The sequence below is a fragment of the Xenopus laevis genome, chromosome 6L (genome assembly GCF_017654675.1).
Source record: "Xenopus laevis strain J_2021 chromosome 6L, Xenopus_laevis_v10.1, whole genome shotgun sequence".
In the NCBI taxonomy this organism is placed as follows: Eukaryota; Metazoa; Chordata; class Amphibia; order Anura; family Pipidae; genus Xenopus; species Xenopus laevis.
The window spans coordinates 31,073,328-31,100,911 of NC_054381.1; the positions used below are offsets into that span (position 1 = coordinate 31,073,328).

General features: G+C 40.0%; 1 protein-coding gene across 1 annotated transcript; it reads left to right on the plus strand.

Annotated features, from left to right (window-relative positions):
• The first annotated feature begins 20,610 nt into the window (after positions 1-20,610).
• Positions 20,611-22,290, plus strand: fzd1.L (frizzled class receptor 1 L homeolog). Its single transcript, NM_001085738.1, is given in 1 exon segment — positions 20,611-22,290. A coding segment is annotated over 1 exon segment (1,680 nt).
• Positions 22,291-27,584: the final 5,294 nt, after the last annotated feature.

Below are 27,584 nucleotides of genomic sequence, written 5' to 3' on the forward strand. Positions count from 1 at the left end.
CTCCCCAAGCGCTAGGTTAAAAGCACATGGCGAGCATCGTATTGTGACGTTGCAGTGTTGAGTAACAGATTCAACGCTCTTCTCCCCGAGTAGTTCTCTTCATTCATTGCTTGTTGTGATCGATATTGAGCCGGTCCGTGGGGCACATGCGCAGTAGCGCATTGGCACAAGCGCAGTAGCGCATTTCCACGGACACAGGGACGGACTGGACGCAGAGACACTTGGATTTTATTATTATAGATTAATAACATTCCAAAACACCCAACAGGTTTGCTCCAACCTATTGATTAATTAATCATGTAAGCACAATGAAACTAAGTCAAGATATTAGGCCTTTGGAGCTTTTATCCATTATAAGAGCTGTGTTCCAAGTTCACTACAAACTTTGCCCCCTGTTTTTTCAGTTCCTACAGTATATTGCTGTATATTGCAAGTCCTTGCTGTAGTGGAATTCCATACAGAATTGTTACGGTTGGGGTTGTTTTTCCCTGTTTACAGTGTATCCCAAAGTTAGATTCCCATATTACAACCAGGTCCAGAGTCAGATTAATGTGTAGATCCTTGGAGCAGAGTTTCTGGAGAAAATTATCTGTTTTTTAGCTTCTTCCTCTCATTTCAAGTACTTTCCTATTTGAGTGATATTTGGCAACTTGTTTCTGAATGAAATCCAAACAAATGCCTTTCATTTTCGCTATTATGTTCAGAGATATAGTGATCTGCCCTTGAATCGACTGCAATTCAACACATATCCAAGTATACAGCATTTTGGTCCATGTTTGGCCAGTTGACCTAATTCAGATATTAAAGTATTTTTTTCTCAATAAGCAGTGTTCTCAACTATGTTAGTAATGTATAAATTAGAAATAATAGGCATCAAATTACTTATAGCAATAGAATGGTTTTAAAGGGATACTGTCATGATTTTTATGGTGTAGTTTTTATTTCTAACTTACACTTTTATACTGCAAATAATTCATTCTACCATATAAAATTGCTTTCCTGACCCAACAAATGTATTTTTTTTATTTGCAATATAGGTGAGTAGGCAGACATCTCAGGTAATTTTGCCTGGTCATGTGCTTTCAGAAAGAGCCAGTACTTCACAATGGAACTGCTTTCAGATAAGATATTGTTTCTCCTACTCAATGTAACTGGATTAGTCACAGTGGGTCTTGGATTTTTACTATTGAGTGCTATTCTCATATCTACCAGGCAGCTGTTATATTGTGTTAGAGAGCCGATATCAGGTTACCTTCCCATTGTTCTGTTGATGGGCTGCTGGGAGGGGAAAGCAAAGTGGGTGATATCATTCCAGCTTGCAGTACAGCAGTAAAGAGAGATTGAAGTTTTTCAGAGCACAATTCACATGACTGAGGGCACCTGGGAAACAAACAATATGTCTAGCTCTATGTCAGATTTCAAAATTAAATATTAAAGAATCTGTTTGCTCTTCTGAAAAAATTCTTCTGGAGTAGCACTATTAACTGATGTGTTTTGAAAAAAAACATTTTCTTCCATGACACCATCACTTTAAGCTACTGGACCTCACAGCAAAATATTATTGGGTCCCGCAAAACATAGAACATGATGACTCACTCAATAAACGGGCGCAGGCGTCACTTCGCTAGCGAAGGAGATAGACGCTAGAGTTGCTTTGCACTCTAAAGCCAGGCAAATTTTCGCTCTGGCAGACGGACGTAACTCTGCAAATTCAGTAAGATGCGGATTTTACTGAACGTTACCTCATTCGCCAGACTTGCCTTTGCCAGCTCAGACCAGGTGAAGTGCAATGGAGTGCATAGATCTTCCTCAATTATTAGTGCAAAATGTTTCTAAGTCACAAAAAAACGTTGGCGTGATAGCCTGCAAAGGTCCGTAATCTTTTTTTGGGGTAACCAGGTTCCCCCCTCCATTTTCTAACATATGGAACATTAACTATACACTGGGCTTATGTGTAGGGCAATATAACAACTTTATTTTCTTTATTAAGGTTCCCTGGACTTGTGTAATGTAATGTATTTGCTGCAACATATACGTCCATTCAACTTTATAATTTCCCTCCGTATGCAAATTAGGCAACACTAGCGCATCTTCCCTTTGATTGGCAAAGTAACGCTAGCGAAACTTTGCCAGCATTCGGCTCCCCGGACGCAACTTCGCACTTTAGGGAATTGGCGTTGTCTTAGCAAATTTACGTCTGGCGAAGTGTTGCGATGGCTGGGAAGCTGTCGCTGGCGAATCTTCGCTGGTTAGGGAATTTGCTCCTTAGACTGTAAGCATATGGGAGCAGTGGCTGATCGAGAATAATATTCTCTAAAAAAAAGTGCTGCATAACACACAAATAAAGGAGAATAACTGTTTATAAAACATGTTAAATAATCAGTATTCCTATAAAACATTTATCTTTTCTTAATTTAATTTGTACACTGATTTTTCTATGATTATTAACCTTGGTATCAAACCCAACCAATGTAGCACATATCAGACAATCCTCGCAAGAACAAAAGTGAAACAATGAGTGGGTGAATGAGCCATTGTGACATGGTCACCTGTGCTGCAGATTGATCCTTCCGTCCTTCTGTAGGGACATTCTTAAACAGAATGGGCCTGGAGACAAGATTAAAGGGCCACTAAAACAAAACCTTTTTGCATTCTACCCTGTCCCTGAAAATAAATTATTTTTGCGTGTGTGTGATTTATGGAAATCTTTATATTACATTTGAGTTTGGGGGTTACGCTGCTAGAAAGTTTGCGTTAACAGCAGAACGCCATTGGGAAAACTTTACACATCTGTCCCCCCATTAGCTCACTGCAGGCAGTCTGCCCACTCAAAGGATTTAGGTTTGGATGTATTTTATCATTTTACATGAAAGAAACAAGGCACATGGCTGAAAGCCTTGATTAATACAATGTTTAATGCATTTTGATGAAGAAAGGTTAAAAAAGAGCAATGTTCAAATGTTTCGCAGGCTAACCAACAACTCAACGGCAGCCTTTGCATTAGCTCTAATTTGCTCCTATATATAAAATATAGAGATATAAGTGATATATGCAACCCTTATCTGCACATTCCCCATGAAAAAGGAAATATTATTTTTACAGATAGAAATACATTTTATTAAGTACTAGCTTAGGCCAAGGGCTCTTACACAGGGGCGACTGAAAGTGCATCTATTGAAACGCATATGCTGACGCAGCAGAAAGCAGGTACTGCATTTTTCATGGGATTTTTAATCAAAAGTATGTGCGTTTTTTTAGTTCAAGGTCACTTTCTTTTTTTGTAATATATTGTAAATTCCCAATGCATGGGAATCAGTTAGCTTATATGCTCACATAAACAAATCGTCTGTGCATAAAAGCCCTAAGACAGACAAACATGGATAAGTTCATTGCAAAAAAATGCAACTTAAGAAAAAAGAAGTCTGGGTTAGTCATAGTACATGGAGAGCTGGCCATAGCTTTATACATTTTCATCATTGGAAACAGGTGCAGAGCCAAAGCATAGATGGTGAATGCAGGGTTCTGCACTTGCTGGTGCTCATGTGCAAATTAGTTGACAGTAAGGGGTTGGAAGAGGCAATGCTTTTGGACCACTGGTCCACTTAAATGCACCGCTGATGGATGCAGGCAATACTATAATCATGGGACACATGAAGGTGTCTGTGCTTTATTTTGGAACGAAGAGACCTATTAAAGAGGTTGTTCACCTTTAAATTAACCTTAAGTATGATGTAGAGAGTAATATTCTGAAACAATATGCATTTGCTTTTCATTTTTTATTATTTCTAGTTTTTGAGTTATTTCGATTTTTATTCAGCAGCTCTCCGGTTTGCCATTTCAGCAATCCGGTTGCTAGTTTCCAAATGACCCTAGCAACCATGCATTGATTTGAATAAGAGACTGGAATATGAATAGGAGAGGCCTGAATAGAAAGATGAGTAATAAAAAGTAGCAATAACTATAAAGTTGTAGCCTTACAGAGCATTTGTTTTATGCATGGTCAGTGACCCCTATTTGAAAGCTGGAAAGAAGGCAGATATTAAAAAATTATAAAATAAATAAATAATGAAGACCAATTGAAATATTGTTTAGAATTGGGCATTCTATAATATACTAAAAGTTAACTTGAAGGTGGACCACCCCTTTAATGCAGGGGAGTGCATAAAAATATATTTGCTCCCTTTCCTTGCACTTAGCACTTAGTAAATGAACCCAACAGAAACAGTTAACAATAAATAGTTTAATATATATTTGGCCTTATCTATTATTTTTTGAACCAAAAACTTTCTTAAACTTGCATCTTTGGTAAAAAATCAATTTAGAATTAAAAATCTATTAGGCCCCACAACAAAGCCTAATGCGTTTCATGCTTACCCAGCACTTATTCATAGTCTTTTTGCCTACCTATGGGGACTAGATCAACAGTTCCTGATCCTATGTAGTGCTGCCGATGCACCCAGATAAGTTGGAGTACACATGTATATAATCGATGATTCAAAGTGGACCCGCACAGTTTCTTCAAATGTGCAAAATGTTTTTATTGTTACAACATCACTGGTGCATCCAACATTTCGGCTCCGATTGGGGCTTTTATCAAGGATTGTATATATTGTGAATAAAGACACATTTATTTCACTAATATGAATGAGTGCGGGTCCATTTACTGGAATATATATATATATATATATATATATATATATATATATATATGTAGGAAAAAGCTTGCACTCGCAGGTCTTACAAAAAAAGTAAAGGTGTTTATTGGATCAAAAAAGAACAAACGTTTCAGCTAACACACTAGCCTTTCTCAAAGTGCACATACAAACAAGCACCAGGGAAAGAGGAAGTAGTGACGTCACTGACGTGTTATCAAAGTAAATGTCCATAAAAGCTAAAAACTAAGAAAAGTCAAAATAATTATAAATACAAAAGGAAGCATAACTCTGTGTTCTGTTGCACCCAGGTTCACCGTTTAACGAGTTATGCTGGCTTCCAGAACTATATATATATATATATATATATATATATATATATATATATATATATATATATATATATATATATATATATATAAAATCAACACATACAGGGCAGTATTAAGACTGTAAATACAGTTTATGGAAATGTTTTAGTGCAGATTAGACACCCTTCTATTTGGTGTCAGTGTAGAACTGGTTTCCTTACAGTTGTTACAAGCTGTGCCGCACACTACAGCAATGAGAGAATCAACGATCTTGGAACATTGCTGCTGCAGAATTCTTGATCCATGTTTGTGAGTTAAAATGGCATTTTGCAGCTGCTGTCCCGGCACAATACAGAAGGAAAAGAATTGAGGAACAGGTGATGCTATTTTGTCTCTGTGATTCTCTGTCTTTTTTGTTTTTTTCCCATTGATCCCACGGTTTCTGTACAGGAACAATATTCAGTCTGCGCCTCCCAAGCTGTTGTTGAGCTGCAAGTCATTACTAATTGGAGCCAAAGTACTGAGTCGACTCATAGTACAGCACAATCTCTGCCAGCTCTTTCTCGGCTCTCAGACCTTTGGATTATCCCAACGTGTGCATATAAAGCAGCAGTACTTTCATTTAGGTTGGGTAGTTGGCAGCGGGGTGTCACTTTTATAAATGTGAAATGCCAGAGGAAGGGATGCAGAATGGTTTAGCTGGGGATGAAATCTGTGGGTTGCACACATATTTGTAGAGGTGTATTGAAGCAATAAGTATAGTAACTTAGCCGGAATATCTGATTAACATGCCACAGAGCTAAAGGGGAAGTGTTTATCCAGTGTGCCAATTCTGCCAATTGTACTCTATGGCCTGCTCCTTGGTTCCTGGGTCTACAGTTATGATTTACTCCACTTTTTTTAAAATTTTCCTATCTGATATTTTCCAGAATGGTTACAGCAATGAACTAAAGTTACACAGTCAGTAAAAAAACTAACCAAGTGCCGCAAAGGCACGAAACATGTGTGTTGAAATAAAGCTGCATTCATTAACTAATCCATAGTGACTCCCTCTGATGTTTGGGTCAGCGCCGGATTGCGGGTTCAATCTTTGCAGTAAAAAAAACTAACCCCGATTATTGTGCTCCTCAGTATAACTCCACTAAGCTCCCCGGGTGCTCCGACACAAGCGTTCCAACTGTAGATTCACCATACTTAAAACCATAATGCAGGTGGCACTTCAGACAAAAAGAAGGAGGTTTATTGCACACAGACCAACATCACCTGATGCATTTCGGAAGGAACCCTTAATCATAGCCTATGATTAAGGGAGTTGCTCCTGAAACGCGTCAGGTAATATTGGTCTGTCACCTGTTGCAATAAACCACCTTCTTTTTATCCGGAGTGCCATCTGCATTATGGTTTTAAGTATGGTGAATCTTGGTGAATAGTTACAATTGTATCTTTGCTTATCTTAAATTGTTATAAATGTATAAGTGCAGGTGCTGAGTGTCTTGGCTTTTAGCCATAAAGCACTGCGTATCTTGTCGGCGCTATATAAATAAATGATGATTATGATAACGCTACTTATATGATTACATTTTAAAAACATTGTTTCTTTTTCTGGCGCATCAGTACAGGAGATCAAAGAGAAACTTGGGATATTTCAGTAAGAATCCAGGACTGCGGACTGAACTGTCAAAATTAGAACTGTCCCACGAAAAACAGGAATTCGTGGATTTTTCGGCGAAACGGCGCAAATTCGCCCATCACTAATAGATACAGATGTAGTTTCCAGAGTTGCACACAATGGAGGAATGGGTATCTGTAAGGAAAGTAACTTACGTATATCCAGGCTGATCAATATGCCAACTGTATAGAAATGGGGCAAACAAGGACACAATAAAATACTAGTGTTTTACATATAGAACAAACCATTGCTTAAATCTGACAAACAATGGTGCCTAAAAAGAATACATCCTTTGAAAGTTAGAGATGGCCGATGGTATGCTGGTGCTAAATGATCCCTTTTATTCATGAAATACCTTCTCTACGGCGTCATGTCCTGGACATATTATATCCTATATCCTATAGGGAGTGCCTATATCTCCTAATTCTTTTTAGATCAGGCAAAATCTTTATTTTGGCTTTTTTTTTTTCAATAAAGCATCCCCAGAACAGAAGTTAAAAATCTTGAAAAAAAAAATCATCCAGACCATAACAGTGTAATCTAGGCAGGATACTTTGGGCCATATCAAATTACTTTTTTATTATCCTGAAACTTCACAGAAACAAGAGTCTGAAAAGACTAACCAGCCATTCAACCATAGAAATGTTCATTAAATCCTAAAGAAAGAATACATTGTTGGCCAAGAATTTCATGATTTAAATGCAAGAGTTTATTTCACTGTTAGAGATAATAGGCTGCCATGTACTTTAGCCGAACATTCTTCACCCCAATAAAACAGGCAGTTTATCGGGGCAACAGTGCACCAGTCCTACTAGATGTTTGTCCCCTAATATGTTTAAATACCAGTGGTCTGCATGGAACTGGTTGGAGATGAACTATGGTCTACAAAAAAAACAAAATGGGTAATGGTAACATTGCCATATTTTCTAGATTTCTGTCCCTGCTATATTTATTCTGTATTAATAGCATTGGCATCAACTGGCATTTTTACCCATCAAAGCCATTAAAACCCCAGCAACCCTCTGATAGGGAAGGTGTTTCCTGCTCTCCTGTCTTCAAAAATGGCACGTTACTATATTTGAAGGCTAAATAGAGTTGTCTAAATTAGCTATCCAGGCAAGGTTTGTCAAGTGCAATTCAACATTTCCATTATACACAGTGAGGAACATGCCTCAGTCAATAATTTGTGTGCCAGCATGAAACGAGTGTCTGTAGGGATGCCGGGTTTACAGAGGATAAATAATTACTTTTAGCCCTCTAAACCCAAAAATTAGCTAGAGGGAGTATGGCATCACAGGATGGAAACCTAAAGGCCAGTTCATATGTTGTGATGATACGTAAGTAAATAATGACATTTCTGGAGCCAGGAGCAATGACTAAGTGGCAGCAATGTCACTGCTGTTACCACTGGAAGTTGCACTCCACGTTGCAATGCTGACATCTGTCAAGCAGGTACTCAAGGGAAAACACTAACCAAGATTTGGGCTGCCGTCGGCAGTTGGTTCATAAACAAGCCTCATTATGTATAAATGTTTGCTCACTGTAATCCTGTACAGATATGGGATGATTTAAATTATTTAAATGATTCCTTAGTAGACTTAAAAACACGAAGATCCAAATTATGGAAAGATCCCTTATCCAGAAAACCCCAGGTCCCGATAGCTGCATAGGTAATATTGTGCTGTGTGATACACAACAACCAGCCATGTGACAGTAAAATAATATTAACTATGTACTGTATGCTACAGGTTAAACATTGTTATAATGTTATAATTAAATTGAATTTCATGTTTAATATTTAATGTTATAATATTATGGGAATAAATATTGTGGGAAGCTATAGCTGCTTGGAGATCATAGTGAATATGCTATGCATTTAGCAAACCAATAGTATCATTTTAGAATGGATCACATATATAGCTACTCCTTGGATATATAATGAATATTTTGGCCTATTTGGCCTAATCAGAATTGCAGTGCTCTGCTTGCTAGAATATAATTCTTGGATATAATATGTGTAAGATGAAGCCTTTAATGTTGATGATGCATTCGCTACGTGTGTGTTTGCAGTGCATGCAATGATATTCTGCCATTTGTGGGTATGGCACAAATATACACAATATGGATACAGATAGAGCTTTGTGACTGATGGTGCCACGGTTCTTATATGTTTATGTTTGATTATTTAAATGCTGTCAATATTGCCAATAACCTTCACCTCATAATCCTTGCAACTCATTACTTCTTTCTTTGCTTCCATTAATTCCAAAAAACGTCTTTGTATCCCCGTCAAGCTGACTAATCTCTTACTCTGTGCTTCTGGTTGTTGCCATTTGCTGACTGCTCCTCTCCAAAAATAGTGTCATTTGATGGTCCAGGAACAATCTGTATAGGAGATCTCTTTAAATTTGCCATTATATTTCCTGCCATATGCACTTTATTTGGACAAATGATATCACATCCTTGTAGAAAAGTTGGGAGCGGAATGAGTAATCGAAAAACTTCTACTGTATATTTTTCCGTGAGATGGGATGATTACACTTTTCTTTGTGCAACTCTTCACCATCTACTCTGCGTCTGCTTATCTGAACTTCTATTGTATCCATTGAATTTCACCCATTACTTATTTGTTCTAATTATACATTTTAGCAAATATCAATTTAAGGCTACCAGGTAGTGGTCTGGATGCTCTCCAGTAGAAATGTCAGGGAGTAGAATTCTTGCCAGATTTGGAGCACAAGGCTGCTCTTGCTAGCTAAACTATCTAACTTCTGTTACTAGAACATACTATGACAGAGCTATTGTATTGCTGTCTAACCTTCATTCATGGTATTCTTATTCCTTGGCTTCTCTAAGCTGCTGGTTCCTTTAGAGCCTTTATGCTCCCCAGCCAACATCCACCTGGGTCAGAAGATGGAGGCTAAAGAGGAAGAGTGGGGGCTTTACAATAACTAAAGAAAAATACTAACCCTCCCAGGTACTGGGACTCAGGAATAGAGGGAATTAGGGGACTTCCAAGCCATAGGTAAAGTTTACCCTATTAATCCCTATACCTATTTTGTTATTAAGTTTTGTTCTTTCTGTTTTTCTATACATTTCATCTTCTTTTTTCAGTTTTATTTGCCACCTCTATTAATGTGCACTGGAACTCCATGGCAAAGATGAAGTGTATGATTCTCACAGAAATTTGCTTTAGACCAACTGTAGTGCACACAGATAGCACAGATAGCACAGATGGTTGATCCCCAACCAGTGGCTCATAAGCAACATGTTTCTCTTCAAACCCTTGACTGTTACTTCCCAGTGGCCTCAAAGCAGGTGCTTATTTTTGAATTCCAGGCTTCCTTGAATTCCTTGGCAATGTGTACTGCGAAGTAGAGCCTCCTGTAGGCTGCCAGTCCACATAGGGGCTACCAAATAGCCAATCACAGACCTTATTTGGCATTCCAGGGACGTTTTTTGATTCTTGTGTTGCTCCCCAACTCTCACAGGTAAAAAAGTGTGTGGACCCATGGCATTGAGTATTACTATAAAGTAGGCATTGAGTAACCTGTGTAAAGGTGGCATCTTTGTATACAAAACAGAGAGGAATGTACATTAAGAGGGCTCATTCACTAAGACTGCCAGAGGGCCAAAAAACTAGCACAGGTTTATTTCTCTTTCCAATGTAATTATGCCTGACACAATCCACTAAAAAGGTTTACATTGCACTAAGCAGTGAATAGTGAGCACTTGGGTGAATGCTGTGCCCGTCATGTAACGAGAGGCACTGGGAAGTCCACTTATATACCAGTCACTCATGTGCTATTCACCAGCTGCAGAAACAAGTGCCTATAGGGAGGCTTGAACTCAAGACATGGGTTAAGTACAGAGCTCCCTTGTGCCCAGTTGCTCTAAGCTAATTGCCCATTACTGCTACTCCTAAATAAGAGTCATTGACCATAGCAACCAGACAGTGTAAACGGCAAACTACAGTAAAAATGAATCATTCTAAAATGGTAAATTAGCTCTCCTTTACCTTCCAACACCAAAAAAGCAAATATAAATTTGTGATCAAGGAAGTTCCCAAGGTGAAACAGGGAATGTATTGGGAAATAACATGACGTGTAACTGAAGAAAGTCTTTCCCGCTCTTTCAGCGAAGCACTCCCACAGTACAATACATTATGACATGCAGAATAAAGCCTAGTGTAAACACAAAGGATATATAATATGGTCAATTATAAGTAAACGGTTCACTTAGCTATCAAAATAACAAAATAAATGCAATTCAAATATTGAGAAACTGAAAAGGGCCTTCCATACTTTCACCTAGAATAGCGTAAGAACACTTATGAAGGTCATTCTCCCTAGAGTAAAGAAGTTCCTCAGGCAAAAAATATGTAACATTCATATCATAAGAGTGCCCAAACCAGTATTAGAAAACAGGGGAAAAAACGCTTATGCTGTGTAACCTTCATGTAGACGTGCTAGGTATTGTTTGCACATTGATTGCCCTCTAGCAGTTGCTCTTCATAGTTATAATGTGTAGCAGAGCGATCCTCTACGGACCGGTACTACAAGGCTGAATGAGTACAACAAACCATACTGAATTACACAGAATTCTGAACCACAGCACATTTCACTGTTCTTTGTAAAACTGAAATCAGGATGGAAGTGATACTTGAGTTCATGCTCAGCTTTGATTGGTTGCCAGTAGATGTAGCACCAGATTTGGACTAGGAGTCAACATAGGACAACATGTTGCTTATGAGTCATTGGTTGGGAACCACTACTCTAGACAATATATATTGCACTGGACAGTGCTAAAGCATTATCTGTAACTTACTAGTCAACATTCCCTACTGGAGACAGTATACTTCCCCAGCCAGCTTACAGTAAGTGAATTAATCCTGTGAGCCTTATAGCTAAAGCCCCTCACCGTCTAAGTCATAATCCATTTAGATCCCACCATAAGCAACAACAATTGTTAAATTACAGGAGAACCGAGAGAACTGTAGCCCCCTGCCTGATGCTCATTTTATCTTCGGAACGATTTGAGTGGTGAAATGTTTTCAAGAAAGTCCAGTGTTTTAAACTTATTTCTATTGGATACTATGGGGCAGATTTACTAGTGAAGTGGCCGTCGCTAGTGAGAATTCTGCAGAAAGCCCATCCACAGGGACATTGGGAATTTACTAACACGCATAGAGGACAATTCGCTAGCGAACAAGAACGTCGCAATTGCATTTTCACGCCCTATCACCAGTCAAATTTTCGCTCAGTGCAAATCACTTTGTACTTAAGTGCAAATTTTACAGAACGTTACCCCTTTCGGCAGAGTTTCCTTCACCACCTTAGACCTAACGAACTGATAAGATGAAGCTTCATCCTCCTCAATCAATCATATCCTGTATGCCAAAAAGTGGCCACTTCAAGCATTTGCACCAACGTCTCTAATAAAGACATATATAAAACCTATATGTACCTGCCCGTTTCAAATTATCCTAAGTGTACTAATGAAGTTTCGCTAGGCAGAAATGAACACTAGCGAACGTTCTTTATGAAATGCTCCTGCTGACAAATTATTCAAAAACAAAAACTTGCCCTTTAGTGAATGTGCCCCTAAATATCATGACTTGGATAAATGAAAATTTTCATAGATGGGATCATTGTGATGATACATTTGAACCTCCTACTGAAGCATATAATACTTTTTAAAGGAAGCAGGAACAACTAGGCAGTTATTTACTAAAAATTTAGGGATGTTTCTGTCTAATAGCCAACCCTAAATTGCAAAAAATAGTATAGGTATGGGATCTATAATCTGGAAACATGTTATCCAGAAAGCTCCGAATTACGGGAAGGCCATCTCCCATAGACTCCATTTTAATCAAATAATTCACATTTTTAGAAATGATTTAATTTTTCTTTGTTATCAAATAACAGTAGCTTGTTCTTGATCCACTCTAAAGCTGGCCATAGACACAAAGATATCATCGTACGAATCGAGGATTCGTACGATTTTGGGAAAGTGTGTGGAGAGTCCCGACATTTTTCGTCCGGCGGAGAACGGTCGTTTGGTCGATCGGACAGGTTAGAAAATTTCTGTTGGCTGCCGATAATATCTCTGCGTGTATTGCTGATCGTACGATTTTCAGTGGGAGACTGTCACTAGCTTTGGTCGGACATAGATATCGTACGATTGCTGTCAGGGGCAGAACATTGGCTGATCTGTTCTTTTAATACTTTCTTTGATCGGAATGGTAAGACTTTGATCTGAATGGTTAGTGACAGGTCGGGAGATGGGAAAGTCCGATCGTACATTGATTCGTATGATCGGATCTTTGCGTCTGTGGCCAGCTTTAGATATAATTAATCATTATTGGAGGCAATCCAATTTGGGTCAGTTAATCTTTAGGGGCATATTTATCAAGGGCCGAATTTCGAATTGAAAAAACTTCAAAAAGACCAACCAAAATGAAGTCAAAGTTTTTTTTCGGTCGAATAGGTCAGTTTTTGATCTAATAGGTCCGTATTCAGCTGAATTCAAATCGTTCCAACAAAGGAATAGCAGCGCATTCGATCGAATTAGATTCTAAGTTTTTCCCCCAAAAAAACATTGGTTTTTCAAAGTCCACCAGGTGACTCCAAATTGGTTCTAGGAGGTCCCCCCATAGGCTAAAACAGCAAATTGGCAGGTTTGAGATAGCGAATGGTCAAAGTCGAATTTTTAAAGACACAGTACATGATAAATTTCGATATTCTAGTTTATTGCAAATTTGAATTGAATTTGGACTATTCCCTAGTCAAAGTACACAAAAATAGCTCGAAATTAAAAAATTTTCAATTACAAAATTCACCTCTACCCTTGATAAATCTGCCCGTTTTTTAGTATTCCAAATTACAGAAAGATCCACAGGGCCGGATTTGTGGACAGGCCACAAAGGCCGTGCCTAGGGGGCGGCAGAATTTTAGGGGGGCGGCATGCCACCCAACCACACTCACATTCGTTTGGAAGCACTGGGAATTCTCAGGAGATACCATAGTTTTTATTTCCTGTGCACCAATCCCCAGTACTCCGGATCTGATGCTGAAAATTTGCGCATGTGCACAAAGGAAGGGGAGGGAATGGGGGTGATAAACGGCAGCGGGCCCAGGGGCGCCTGCTATGCAAATCCAGCCCTGCTTATCAACTTGGACATAATGAATCATTCTGCAAGCAAATCAATGAACAAGGTAGACCCCAGGTAAACTAGGGGTAGATAGCAAAGGCAACTGCCTAAGTACCAATTATTATATATATATATATATATATATATATATATATATATATATATATATATATATATATATATATATATGAACCAGCAACTCCTCATCATTAGACCAGTTCCTTGATTCTCTTCCCTCTTGCAATGTCAGCTGGTCTGGGTCCTACACTATCCAGACAGGTGGGACCATAAATAGCTCTGGCTATTCCAAATGTTGTGCATCTATATTAGTATCTCTTATCAGCTTTACCTGCAGTTCTGCTGAAGAATAGACCATGCACTTCTTCACCGAGTCTAGTGCCCAGCTCCTCTTACACTGCACTGAATGCCTCCTCAAAGATTTTATATTAGAATACTTTATTTTGTAATTAGGCAAGGAGGCTTCAAGTGGGCTAGGCTGGGTCCCAAAACAAACAGAGCAATGTCTATATTTTACACTAAAACCGGTTCTGAACGACGGGAAGACATATGTTGAGTTATGTAACTTCTTTGCATTTTTGTTGGCGTAAATACCAGGACCCATTTACAACCCATCTTTTTTTCACTTTCGTATAAAGTTTTCAGACAGTTCAGTTAACGTGTGTTTTCAAGTTATTTTTAAGAGAAACACGAGTTCTAGAGGCAGCTGAAAGGCTTTCTGGGTTTTTTTTTTTTTTTTAGCTTTTCTGCATTATAATCAGTAGCACATGCTTTGTGTGATAAACTTTCAATGGTGACCTTTTAGTTGGGCGTCAGTCTCATCCAGCAAATAGAAACCTACAGTACAAATGTCTCCTGGCAGATGTCATCTGTAAAAATAATCATCTCTATTTACTTTCCCCCATAAAAATGAATGTATATTTCACTTGCTCCTCTAACTTATAGAAAGCAGGCCTAGAGCCTCTAGCTGTTGCTTCAGTATCTCCTGAAAACTAAATGCTTTCAGGGGATGCTGGGAACTGTAGTTTAAAGGGGTTGTTCACCTTTGAGTTAACTGTTAGTATGATGTATAGAGAGTAATATTCGGAGACAATTTGCAATTGGTCTTCATTTTTTATTATTTGTGTTTTTTTTTTAGTTATTTAGCTTTTTATTCAGTAGCTCTCCAGTTTGCGATTTCAGCAATCTGGTTGCTAGGTCCAAATTAGCCTAGCAACCATGCATTGATTGGAATAAGTGACTGGAATATGAAGTGAAAAGGGCTTGAATAGAAATAAAATTATAATAACATGAGTAATAAAAAGTGGCTAGGGATGCACCGAATCCAGGATTCTGCCTTTTTCAGCAGGATTCGGATTCAGCAGGAATCCTTCTGCCCGGCCAAACCGAATCCTAATTTACATATGCAAATTAGGGGTGTGGAGGGAAAATCACATGACTTTTTGTCAGAAAACAAGGAAGTAAAAATGTTTTCCCCTTCCCACCCCTAATTTGCATATGTAAATTAGGGTTCGGATTCGGTTTGGTATTCGGCCGAATCTTTCGTGAAGGATTCGGGGGTTCGGCCGAATACAAAATAGTGGATTCGGTGCATCCCTAAAAGTAGCAATAACAAATTTGTAGCCTTTCAGGGTATTTGTTTTTAAATGGGGGCAGTGACCCCCATTTGAAAGCTGGAAGGAGTCAGAAGCAAAAGGCAATTAATGACGATGAAATGGAGACCAATTGAAAAGTGCCTAAAATTAGCCATTCTATAACAGACTAAAAGTTAACATAAAGGTGAACTACCCCTTTAACAGGTAGAGGGTTTTAATTCAGACACACTCCCCAAAGTGCATATTTTACACTTTCCCAATCTATAGGGAAACTACACACTTTATTTGGCTTATTGAAAGAAAATATAATCTAAGCATCTAAACAATATAAATGAATTAAAAATGACCTTCTCCTACATTGTTTCCAGAGTCAGCGCCAGCAGTGCAGAGAAAAGAAAGGAGCAGACAGATACCACTTTCAACAACAGTTATGTAACTCTAAAACAATTAACAGTATGCAGTCCGAGTTTACTGGAAAGTTCAAATCACATTCTTATGCAATATTTTGGAGTGGAGTTTCCCTGGAAACAACAAATGCTGTTATTTGCTGATTTGCTCTTCCTGATGGTGAGAGTTGAAAAAGAGGAGAGTGCTGGTGACAGTAGAATCACAGGCCAATCACGTGTCAATCATTTATGGGAAAGTTTACATAGTCGCATAATTGCAAAGAACACCCATCAAGCTTGTGGCAGATATTCTATCATATTTGACCCAGAGAAAGGAGCATAAACACACAGCCGAAACCAGAATAGGAATATAAAAAAATGTAAAAAATAACCAAAGGTTTGTTCACCTTCCGAACATTTTTTTTTAGTTCAATTGTTTTCAGATTGTTCTGCAGAAATAAAGACTTTTTTTAATTACTTTCCATTATTTGTTTTTTACCGTTTTTTCAAAATCTAAGGGCAAGGCCAGACGTGGCGTTTTTACGTTGCATTTTTACAAAAGCTCCATCGGGCGTAAATACACATAAACTGCACTACCACTGAAACTAATGGAAAATGCACTATGGCAATTCTCACAGGGCGCTTGTAAGCTGAAATCCGTCACAGGACTTTAGCAGAAACACCAATACGTCAAGAAACTACCAAGTCAATAGACTCTGTAAGCTCGAAACCCCACTTTACGTAAATACACAGCGTATTTTAAATATGGCATCCAAATTATTGCGAGATAAATGACGCATATACGGTTTTATGGCCGGTGACGTAATTACGTTGTGTATTGGCGATCATTCCTGCTCCATTTTGCATGTAAATAGTTTTTCTATTTCTAAATAGCTTTTCTATTTTCTATTTCCAGCCAGCGGAATTATGGGAAACGAGAACACTGAAAAGTGCATGTTGGGTAAAGAAACCTACGTGCTGAAAAACGCATGAAAAACGCATGTTGATGGTCGCGTGTGGTTTTAGTGGCGTATTTACACAACGTAAAAATGCCACGTCTGGCTTTGCCCTAAGTTTAAAGTTTAATGTTCCTGTCTCTGGTGTTTCAGTCTGGCAGCTCAGTAATTCAGGCGCAGACTCTGAACTGTTACAATTTGCGCAACATTTAGTTGATACATTTCTCAGCAGCATTTCTGGAGTATTAGCAACTATTGTATCAATTCTAACAGCTGCCTGTAATGAGTTTACAGGGTCGGCGACCCCCCTCCACTCAGAGCTGTTTTAGAAGGTGAAAAATGACACTTTACACTTCAATATTAGAAAAACAGTCACACATAGAAAATATAAAGTAATTGGAAAAAGTTGCTATCTCTCTAAAACATTTAGGTGTTTGAAGGTGAACAACCCCTTTCATTGATGCTTTGGGATAAACAGTGCACAGTGTGTTTTTGGTTGTGTTACCCATCGCTGTGTATTTTTGCAGCCAAACACACAGGCCAAATCACCCTTTTGCCTCCATTATATTATTCTCAGCGGCTTGTTAGGTGATTGACACCTGAAAATGAACAGTGCCACTGGCAAAACACCTAAAATTGACGTGATGTGTTATTATACTATACTATGAACTCTTTAAGCCCTCCTATTACAGTATAATCATCAGACAAGACAATGTTAATGGACTATTAGTAGAGAGGTGTTCTCTGGAAGTATTGGGGTGCGGTCAGCAAACAGAGCCATAAATGAAACCATTTATTATGGTTCTGCTAGAAATTCTGAGTACATTAGCTCTTTAATGCCTCTTCTGACAATGGACTCTGACTCATGTCAGTCTTGGGTGTGACTCCTGCAGTGACTGGTTTGTCATCTCTTTGACATAATTATCAATAGAAATGTAATCTTCTTGCACCTCCAGCAACAAATGTACGTATAGATTCCGCTGCAGCCTTCTCTTGTATGTCCAGGTAGGTTATGATTACCAGTGATGCAGAGAGGGCACCTCCATTTGTTCATGGTAGGGAGGAAGGTCATCAAAGTACTGGATTCAGTTTATTATAGGCAAAAAAGATACAAATATACAGTATGAACTTTGCCTTATAAAGAACAGGACTTCCTTATATCAATGCAATGTTGGGCCCTTATCTATCTACTCTATGTATGTATGTTTGTATATCTATTATTTATTGATCTATATTAATGTGTGTGTAAGTGTTCCCTCTTTCAATGTATCTAGTACATGCAGGGAGTATCTGTCTTTAGTTTACTGTCCCTTTAAAATAACTTTTAGCATGATGTCCAGGGTGATATTCTGACTCGGTTTGCAGTTGGTTTTCATTTTTGTTATTCTGATTTATTTTCGAAGCTATTTATGAAGCTCTCCAGTTTGCAATTTCAGCGATCTGGTTGCTAGGGTCCAAATTACCCTAGCAACCATGCACTGATTTGAATACGAGACTGGAATATGAATAGGAGAGGGCATAAATAGAAAGACAAATAATAAAAAGTAGCAATAACAATAAATTTGTAGCCTTACAGAGCATTTGTTTTTTAGATGGGGTCAGTGACCCCCCATTTGAACACTGGAAAGAGTTTTATTACTCATCGTCCTATTCAGGTCCTCTCCTATTCATATTCCTGTCTCTTATACAAATCAGTGCAGGGTTGCTGGGGAAAATTGCACCACAACATATTTCGGGCTAAGCCCTTGGATAAAAACAATAAAAACCACAAACAATAAAAAATTAAAACCAATTGCAAATACTCTCAGAATATCAGTCTCTACATCATACTAAGGGCCCTTACAGACGAGCGTTTGAAGCTGCGCTCCCCTGCGTTCCGTTTTTATGCGTTCAGCCGCAGGGAAGCGCAGGAGTAGACGCATTCAGTTTTTTTCAGTGGGGCAGTTTTGGCGCATGTAAGTGCCAAACGCAGGTTGAGACGCAACATGCTGCATTTTTCCTGCGTTTGGCACCTACATGCGCCTGTGTGAGTACAGCCCCACTGAAAAAAACTGAATGCGTCTACTCCTGCGCTTCCCTGCGGCTGAACGCATAAAAACGGAACGCAGGGGAGCGCAGCTTCCAACGCTCGTCTATAAGGGCCCTTAAAGTTAATTTAAGGGTGAACACCCCCTTAATGGAATTGCTAGCACTTTTCCAACCACTCTTTCAGCTGAAAATCATGCTGCAGCAAAATTTTGTAGTGTAAATTAACTCACTGATAATGATTGCTAGCTGTGCAGCATTATCTGTTTATAGAAGTCATGCAGTTAGAGGTGGTACAGACTTAAAGGGTTAGTTCACCTTCAGGGCAGAGATAGACGAGAAGATTTGGGTAGATTAATCGCCCAGGAACAAATTGCCTCTTCTTTGGGTGACTAATCTCCCCGAACTGCCTCCCCACGGCTAGAATCTAAATCGCCAGCGGGATGGTACTTGGAGCGTTACGTTTTCCAAAGACGCCTGAAGTTTCCTCGTGAAGCAACTTCGGAAAACGAAGCAATCAGAGTGCCATCCCACAGTCGATTTACATTCTAGCCGCAGGAAGGCAGTTCGGGGAGGCGACTGAATCTCTGCGAATCTTCTCGTCTGTCTCTGCCCTTAAAGTAACTTTCAGTATGTTATATAATGACTAATTCTAAGCAACTTTTCAATTGGTTTTCTTTATTTCTTTTTTATACTTTTATAGTTTTTCTTTTGACTCTTTGCAACTTTCAAACGGGTGTTGCTGACTCTTAAAAAGCAAATGCTCCGTAAGGGCTCTTACACACTGGCGTTTTTTTCTGCGCTCCCCTTCGTTTCGCTTTCTTCCGTTCGGCCGCAGGGGAGCGCAAGAGCAGACGCACTCAATTATTGTGAAGGGGGCTGTGCTCACACAGATGCATGTATGCACCGAACCCAGGTGAAATGCAACATGCTGCATCCCACCTGCGTTTGGCGTTACATGCGTCTGTGTGAGTACAGCCCCCTTCACAATAATTGAGTGCGTCTACTCCTGCGCTCCCCTGCGGCTGATCGAAAGAAAGCGAAATGCAGGGGAGCGCAGGAAAACCGCCAGTGTGTAAGAGCCCTTAGGCTACAAATGTATTGTTATTGCTACTTTTTTATTGCTCATCTTTCTAATCTAACCTGTCCTATTCATAGCACAGTCTCTCATTCAAATCAATGTATTGTTGCTAGGGGAATTTGGACCCTAGCAACCAAATGGCAAACTGGTCAGCTGCTGAATAAAAAGCTAAATAACTGAATAACCACAAATAATAAAAACCAATTGCAAATTGTCTCAGAATATCACTCTCTACATCATTCTTAAAGTTATATCAAAGGTGAACAACCCCTTTAATGTTTGTGAATAAAAAGAAGCGCAAAATGATACTTCCATGATCCTGCGACCCCCCTACTCCCGCTGCTGGACTACAACTCCCATGAGGCAGAGCGCGGGCTGGAAGCGCCCGTGTTACAGAATAGTTAGGAAAAAGAATCCCTTCCAGCTGACAAGTTTCCATCGGTTTCAAGGCTCCTCCCTCTCGGCGAAGAGGCGGGCTGCGGGGAGCCTGGAAACTGCCTTGAGCCGAGTTGGTGAAGGATTGACACAAATGGTCGGAGCTGCTGGGAGTTGGGCTCTGGCTCCTGTGTTCGCGCATTCACTTCGCAGCCGGGGAGGGGACCTGGGCACAAGGAGAGAGGGTTGAGCGCAGGGGGCGCAGACGAGCGATCTCTCCAGACTGACTTGTACGAGTGGAGGAGCCCAGACTGGCGCGCAGCGAGGCTTCATGCTGCAAACACTCAACTTCCACGGCAAGGGATCCGAGTGGGGCAGCAGCGGGCAGCATGAAACACTCCCACCTCCTCCAGCGCTGCTCCGCGCAACTTTGCACCCGTGGATCCTCTCTGATTCTGTCGCTGCTGCTGAGCGTCTGTCTGTCGGTGGAAGGGCAGTATAACGGCGAGAAAGGCATCTCCATCCCGGACCACGGATACTGTCAGCCCATCTCCATCCCTCTGTGCACCGATATCGCCTACAACCAGACGATCATGCCCAACCTGCTGGGACACACCAACCAGGAGGACGCGGGGCTGGAGGTGCATCAGTTCTACCCGCTGGTCAAAGTGCAATGCTCGCCCGAGCTCAAGTTCTTCCTCTGCTCAATTTACGCGCCGGTTTGCACCGTGTTGGAGCAGGCGCTGCCCCCATGCAGGTCGCTGTGTGACCGAGCCCGACAGGGTTGCGAGGCGCTAATGAACAAGTTCGGCTTCCAGTGGCCCGAGAGCCTCCGCTGCGAGAAGTTTCCCATCAACGGGGCCGGGGAGTTGTGCGTGGGGCAGAACACTACTGAGAGCGGGACACCCACCCCCGCGGTGCCCGAGACCTGGACCAGCAACAGCAGGACTTACTACCGCGACAAATTCATGTGCCCCAGGGCGCTAAAAGTGCCTGCCTACGTTAACTACCACTTCTTGGGGGAGAAGGACTGCGGGGCCCCTTGTGAAGTGGGAAAGGTGCACGGGCTGATGTATTTTGCCCCCGAGGAGCTGAACTTTGCCCGTATCTGGATTGGGATCTGGTCGGTGCTCTGTTGTGCCTCTACTCTTTTCACCGTGCTCACCTACCTGGTAGACATGAAGCGCTTCAGCTACCCAGAGAGACCCATCATCTTCCTCTCGGGCTGCTACACCATGGTGGCCATAGCCTACATCGCTGGCTTTCTGTTGGAGGACAAAGTGGTGTGCAACGAGAGGTTTGCAGAAGATGGCTACAAAACTGTAGCCCAGGGCACCAAGAAGGAGGGCTGCACCTTTCTCTTCATGATGCTTTACTTCTTCAGCATGGCCAGCTCCATCTGGTGGGTTATCCTTTCCTTGACTTGGTTTTTGGCAGCTGGCATGAAGTGGGGGCATGAAGCCATTGAAGCCAATTCCCAATATTTTCACCTGGCAGCCTGGGCAGTGCCGGCCATCAAGACCATTACCATCTTGGCCGTGGGGCAGGTGGATGGAGATACCCTCAGTGGAGTTTGCTTTGTCGGGATCAATAACGTGGACGCCCTCCGCGGATTCGTCCTGGCTCCTCTGTTCGTCTACCTGTTCATTGGCACGTCCTTCCTCTTGGCCGGCTTCGTGTCCCTCTTTCGGATTAGAACCATCATGAAACACGACGGCACCAAAACGGAAAAGTTGGAGAAGCTGATGGTGAGGATAGGGATCTTTAGCGTCCTCTACACCGTCCCGGCCACTATTGTCATCGCCTGTTATTTCTATGAGCAAGCGTTTAGGGAACAGTGGGAAAAAAGTTGGATTAGCCAAAGCTGTAAAACCTATGCCATTCCCTGTCCCAGCACCGGCCACCCGCCCATGAGTCCAGACTTCACTGTCTTCATGATCAAGTACCTCATGACCTTGATAGTGGGAATAACATCCGGCTTTTGGATCTGGTCGGGGAAAACTCTTAACTCTTGGAGAAAGTTCTACACGAGGCTCACCAACAGTAAACAAGGGGAAACGACTGTGTGAGCCCTGAAATGAACTGGCGGGGGAGACAGGACGGGGGGACTCTTGGGTTTTGTTGTAAATAGCAACTGTAACATTTTGTAAGTATATTTTGTATTTAAATGACAACAGATCAGACCTTTTTATTGCGGGATGTTCTAACTATTTCTGAGATTTAATACTGGATCTAAGGGGGGGGTAGTCTTTTGTTTTGCAAGGCCATCTGCTTGCAGGCAAACACTTTAGGGAACCTTTTCAGACATAATAATAATAATAATAGCACTTGTGATCGGTATTTATCTTTTATGCTTTAGAATATACCTGATTTCTTTCTAGCACACGCAAATCATTTTCCCCCCAGAGAGCAGGCTATTGCTGGCAAAGTTGGAGGACATGAAGTATAACATTATATCGGTTGCAAAATGGTTCAAATTACTTTTTTTTTTTTTTTAACTTTTCTTACTTCCCCCTTCTTTGTAAAGCTAATGCCGTAGACTACGGAGAGGCAGTGTTTTCACTATGTAGCACTTCTGTTGTATGTAACACAGGAACACTCATTCATTCCACTCTGAAAGTTTAGCCTTTTGTTACATGGCTTGACACGCACACTAACCACGTATAAGTCAGCCTTTATATTTCTCCTTACACTTAAATGAATAGCCTGGTATTATTTAGATACAATGGCTTTGCTTAACAGTCGAGGGGCGGGGGGAGAGAATAATCCAAAGATCTGACTTGGTATCATTTCTGCCCTTTTGGGCAGAATTTGGAGGGGTACACATGTCATCACGAGTTATTCTGAACCCCTAAAATATTAAGAGCATTTGTGCGGGCCCTAGATAATCTCCCAGATCTGTGGCCTCGGTACAGAATAAATAGCTGGGCTCATGTATTTATTCATAAATCCACTGCAAATACGGCTGTTTGTATAGAGGCTCATTATACTTCTCATTAGCTGGCCCATAATAGGCTAAATGGATGCATTATTTAGAGCTCTTTCTTAACCTGCCCAGGATCATTGTGATGGCAGAAGGATGTGTTGCAGGCATGTGAAGGGGGTTGAGTGCAGTTCTTGCTTTGTTTATCGAAAGTTGCATTGTGAAGTTAGCAAGGGAGTGCAGACAGTGTCGGACTGGACACCAGGGGCCCACCAAGAAAATTTAGGCCAGGGGCCCACTCTCCGTACTATTGTTCTTCCTCTCCTCACTCAACCTCCTCTGTCCTCCTAGTCTCTTTAGTTATACATCCTATAACCTATTATTCCATCTATTTAGCCTCTTTGTTCTCATAGAAATAGAGAATGGCCATGAAATAGGCCAAATATTTAGCAGCATGGGGGCCCACTGACACCTGGGTACACCTTGACTTTTCCTGGTTTCCCTGTGGGCCAGTCCAACACTGAGTGCAGACTCTCTATATAAGGATTTTGGATAATTGGAGTATTCAATGCACCCTGTCTTCTTCCTTCTAGAAAATATTTAAATCCTTTTTGTTTCTAACCGTTTTAATACCCAGACAAGAGTGTTAAACCAATGTCCCTGCAGCTGTTTGGAAGTATATTCCCTAGAATCCTTCACTAACTATGTCTTGCTGAGGATTCTGGGATCTATAGGTGGGGTGGAAGGATATACTTGGATATAACTGCACCATGGGTTTTATTAGTGCACATTTGATTTTATTATTATTATTAACACAGGTTTGCAGAAATGACTTATATGGGTGATTATAACTGCCTGCGATAGAAGACTGAGGCCCTCCAGCTTTTTTATTTTATTTTTTTGAATTTGCAGAATTCTAGTAGTTCAGAACAGCTGGGACATGTTAAGTTTGACATTAAAACAGGGTTACAGCAGGACAACAATTTAATTGTTATTATTACGAATACCATGACTGTATCTATCAGAATAACATTGTCAGACTCATGGGCCCTCCAGCTGTTTTGAACTACAATTCCCAGAATTCTCAACCAGGCTAGTTTGCAGCAGCTGCAACTGAATTTACACTTCACAACAGCTGAAGGGGGGTGGCGCGTGTGTGACACGACTGCAGCACAAGGGTACCCCACCACACGTTTTCTACTCTTGTTATTTTAATTATTCATGTCATAATCCTAACGCTGCAGTTTCGCTAAGCATTGCAGCTGATATATAAATGTATATATTTTTTTTTTTTTTGTAAAAAGCCAATTTATTTTCCCCCATTTCCAGACAAGTCTGCCTTTATTTCTGTTTGCTTTCACAAGATTGTTTATATTTATAGATAAATAGTTTATATATATATATATATAAATATATATACATTTATCATTTTTAATTTTTTTGCAATAAATACAAAATACTGGACTGTTTCTAGTTGTAATTTCTTCTACCAATCCTTTATTTTTCCATAAGGAAACACAAGACTCTCTTTATCGTGGAAACGGTTATGTTTCAGTTTGGTACTTTGGTTGTTTCCCACTGTTTATTGCTAATAACCTAAATCTTAATCATTTTTTTTTTTTTTACCCTAAAAATGAAACGCCTACAGTTCTTATAACTGAATGTAGCAAATGAATGTTTTGCAGAGTAGTAGTGATTACAAGGCACACCCATAACTCTTGGTTCATTCTTCTCAAATGAGTGTCCTTTCTCAGCCAGCACAATGTCATATATAGGGCCCCTAGACTATAGATAAGGTATATTAAATATGTATAAATAATAGACATCTGTGGGGATTTTGTCCTTGCATAATAATATATAATCCTTTTAATGGAAAATATTTTTTTTAATATTGTAATTTTTTTTTTATAAAAAGATGAGACAATTTACTCAGATGAACAAAATGTATAGTTAGCTTTTATGCAAAATAACTCCTTTTACATGAAATTTACATTATTTTAAATCGGCTCATTTAATCGCATATTATTATCATTATATTTATATAAAAGCCACATGCTCTGCAGGATATATATTTATTTCTCATTTCTTATCACAGCCTGTACATTAGAAACAGAATTCTAATGCACTAATATAGAATATATATTAATGCATCATTTTTATACATTTCGAATTGCTTAAATCATCTATTTCTAAGTGCAACCGTTGCTCATTTTTATTTGGTTCATGGGTTTTGCTTCTAAAAAACCATCAGAATGTTCAGCAGGGATATATGTGGTTGTCCCACTTTCACCTCGTTAGGCCTTTACTAGAAGAGAATTAAAAGCAGTGGATGACTCCAGTGACATTGAGCTCCGTCACCTATTCCCCACTTACCATCTGTTTGATGGGATTTTTATGATTATGAGACCCCATCCGAGGTTGCTTGTCCTTTAAAGTGTCCAGGGCAGAAGCCCTTTGTCTGGCAGAGAATGCTATGCATGCCCTCGCTGTCAGTCACTCAAAGTGGTAAGATGACAGAATTTGCCACCCAAGCTGAACTTTCCAAACGGTGTTGTCTGAGAGGCTCTGAAGCAGTGATGTTTTTCTGTTCCACAAGTTCTTCCTGTGGCTTGGCTGTGGGAACCAGGCTCTTCCTGAGCTTGCCAAAGTATTAAGGTTATCATGTTCCAGTATTTGTGTCTGCAAGAATAAATGCAGCTTGGAATTATATTTTGTTTTTTTGGCCCCCTAGAAAATTCACATCTACTACACAGGACATCAAGAACCATATGCTCTATATTCAGGGCAGCCATCAGGGGGGGACAGTGGGGAGAGTTGTAGGGGGCCCGAGGGTAAGGGGGGCCTGGCAACGCCATACTTACTTGATTAGCGAGGCCCCCCATCTTTCTGAGAGCTGCTGACTTCGGAAAGGCATGGATGTTTAAGGGGCCCTGGCCACCAATTTTCTCATAATGTGGGGGGCCCTGGCCACCAATTTTTTTTTCTCATGTGGGGTCCTAGCCACCAATATTTTTTAATGGGGGGGCCCTAGCCACAAATGTTTTTTTTTTTTATGGGGGGCCCTGACCACCAATATCTTTTTATTTTTTTATTAACATGTGGGAACCCTAGCCACCAATATTTTTTTTTTTTAGTTTTTTTTCTGTGTGGTGGGTGGGGAGGGCAGACCTGTAGGTGGGGCTTGCGGTGGGTGCAGCCCAGGGGGCCCAGGAAATTTTGTCATGTGGGGCCCTGCGATTTCTGATGGTGGTCCCGTATATTCATTGTATGTTGAATAGTTTGGTTTGTTTAGACGCAATTTACATGTTCTAGCAGTTGATTTAATTTTATATCCGCTTTGGTTTTCCACCTTTGCTATAATTCATTTCTAAAGGAACCCTTTGGTCTAAAATCAAGGTGGTTGTATAGGAGAGTTCCCTTCAGTTGTTTCTATATAATAAATCTTGTCCTTGGCTCAGTAGAAGAGATTATAATCAAAGTACATGTATGGTATCTATTATCCAGAAACCAGTTACCCAGAATAATATTAAATAGAAGGACCTGGTGCTCAGAAACCACTTGAGGATAGATAAAAAAGGACAAAATTTGTCTAATATAGTCTACTATTTTTGACCTGTTCCTTCTCCTTCACCCCTTGGTGATTTGGGAGTTTATAGGTGGGTACTTACAAAAATGTAATACTTACAGTATATGGACCTTCAAATAAAATGTTGGCTTTCACGGACTGTTCTTTAGTCTCCAGTTCTTCAATAGTTATTTCCATACTATACTATACTACTATACCCTATTACATTGTGGAAATAACTATTGAAGAACTGGAGACGAAAGAACAGACAGTCCATGAAAGCCAATATTTTATTTGAAGGTCCATATAAGTACTAAACGTTTGTAAGTACCCACCCATAAACTCCCAAATTACTGATTGGATAAAAGGTTTTACCATTAACCCAAGGGGTGAAAGAGAAGGAGCACTTTCCTTATAGAGTGTGTAGCCACATAAAGGTGTATGGTTAAAGGTCAAAAATATTACACTATTTAAGACAATTGTGTCCTTTTTTTATTTATCCTCAAGCTGTTTTTGAACGCTGGTCCATCTATTTAATATTGTTTGATTGTGAGAAAGTGGATCCTAGATCTTTCTTTTCCAGTTACCCGAAATGCTCCAAATTATAGGTAGGCCATCTCCCATAGACTCCATTTTATCCAAATAATTCATATTTTTTAAAATTATATAATTTTTCTCTGTAATAATGAAACACTACCTTGTACTTGATCCAAACTAAAATATAATTAATCCTTACTGGAGACAAACCCAGCCTATTGGGTTTATTTAATGTTTTAAATGATTTTCTAGTAGACTTAAGGGATGAAGATCCAAATTACAAATCCCTTCTCCAAAAAATGCGGATAACAGGTTCCATACCTGAAGTCATGCTCCAC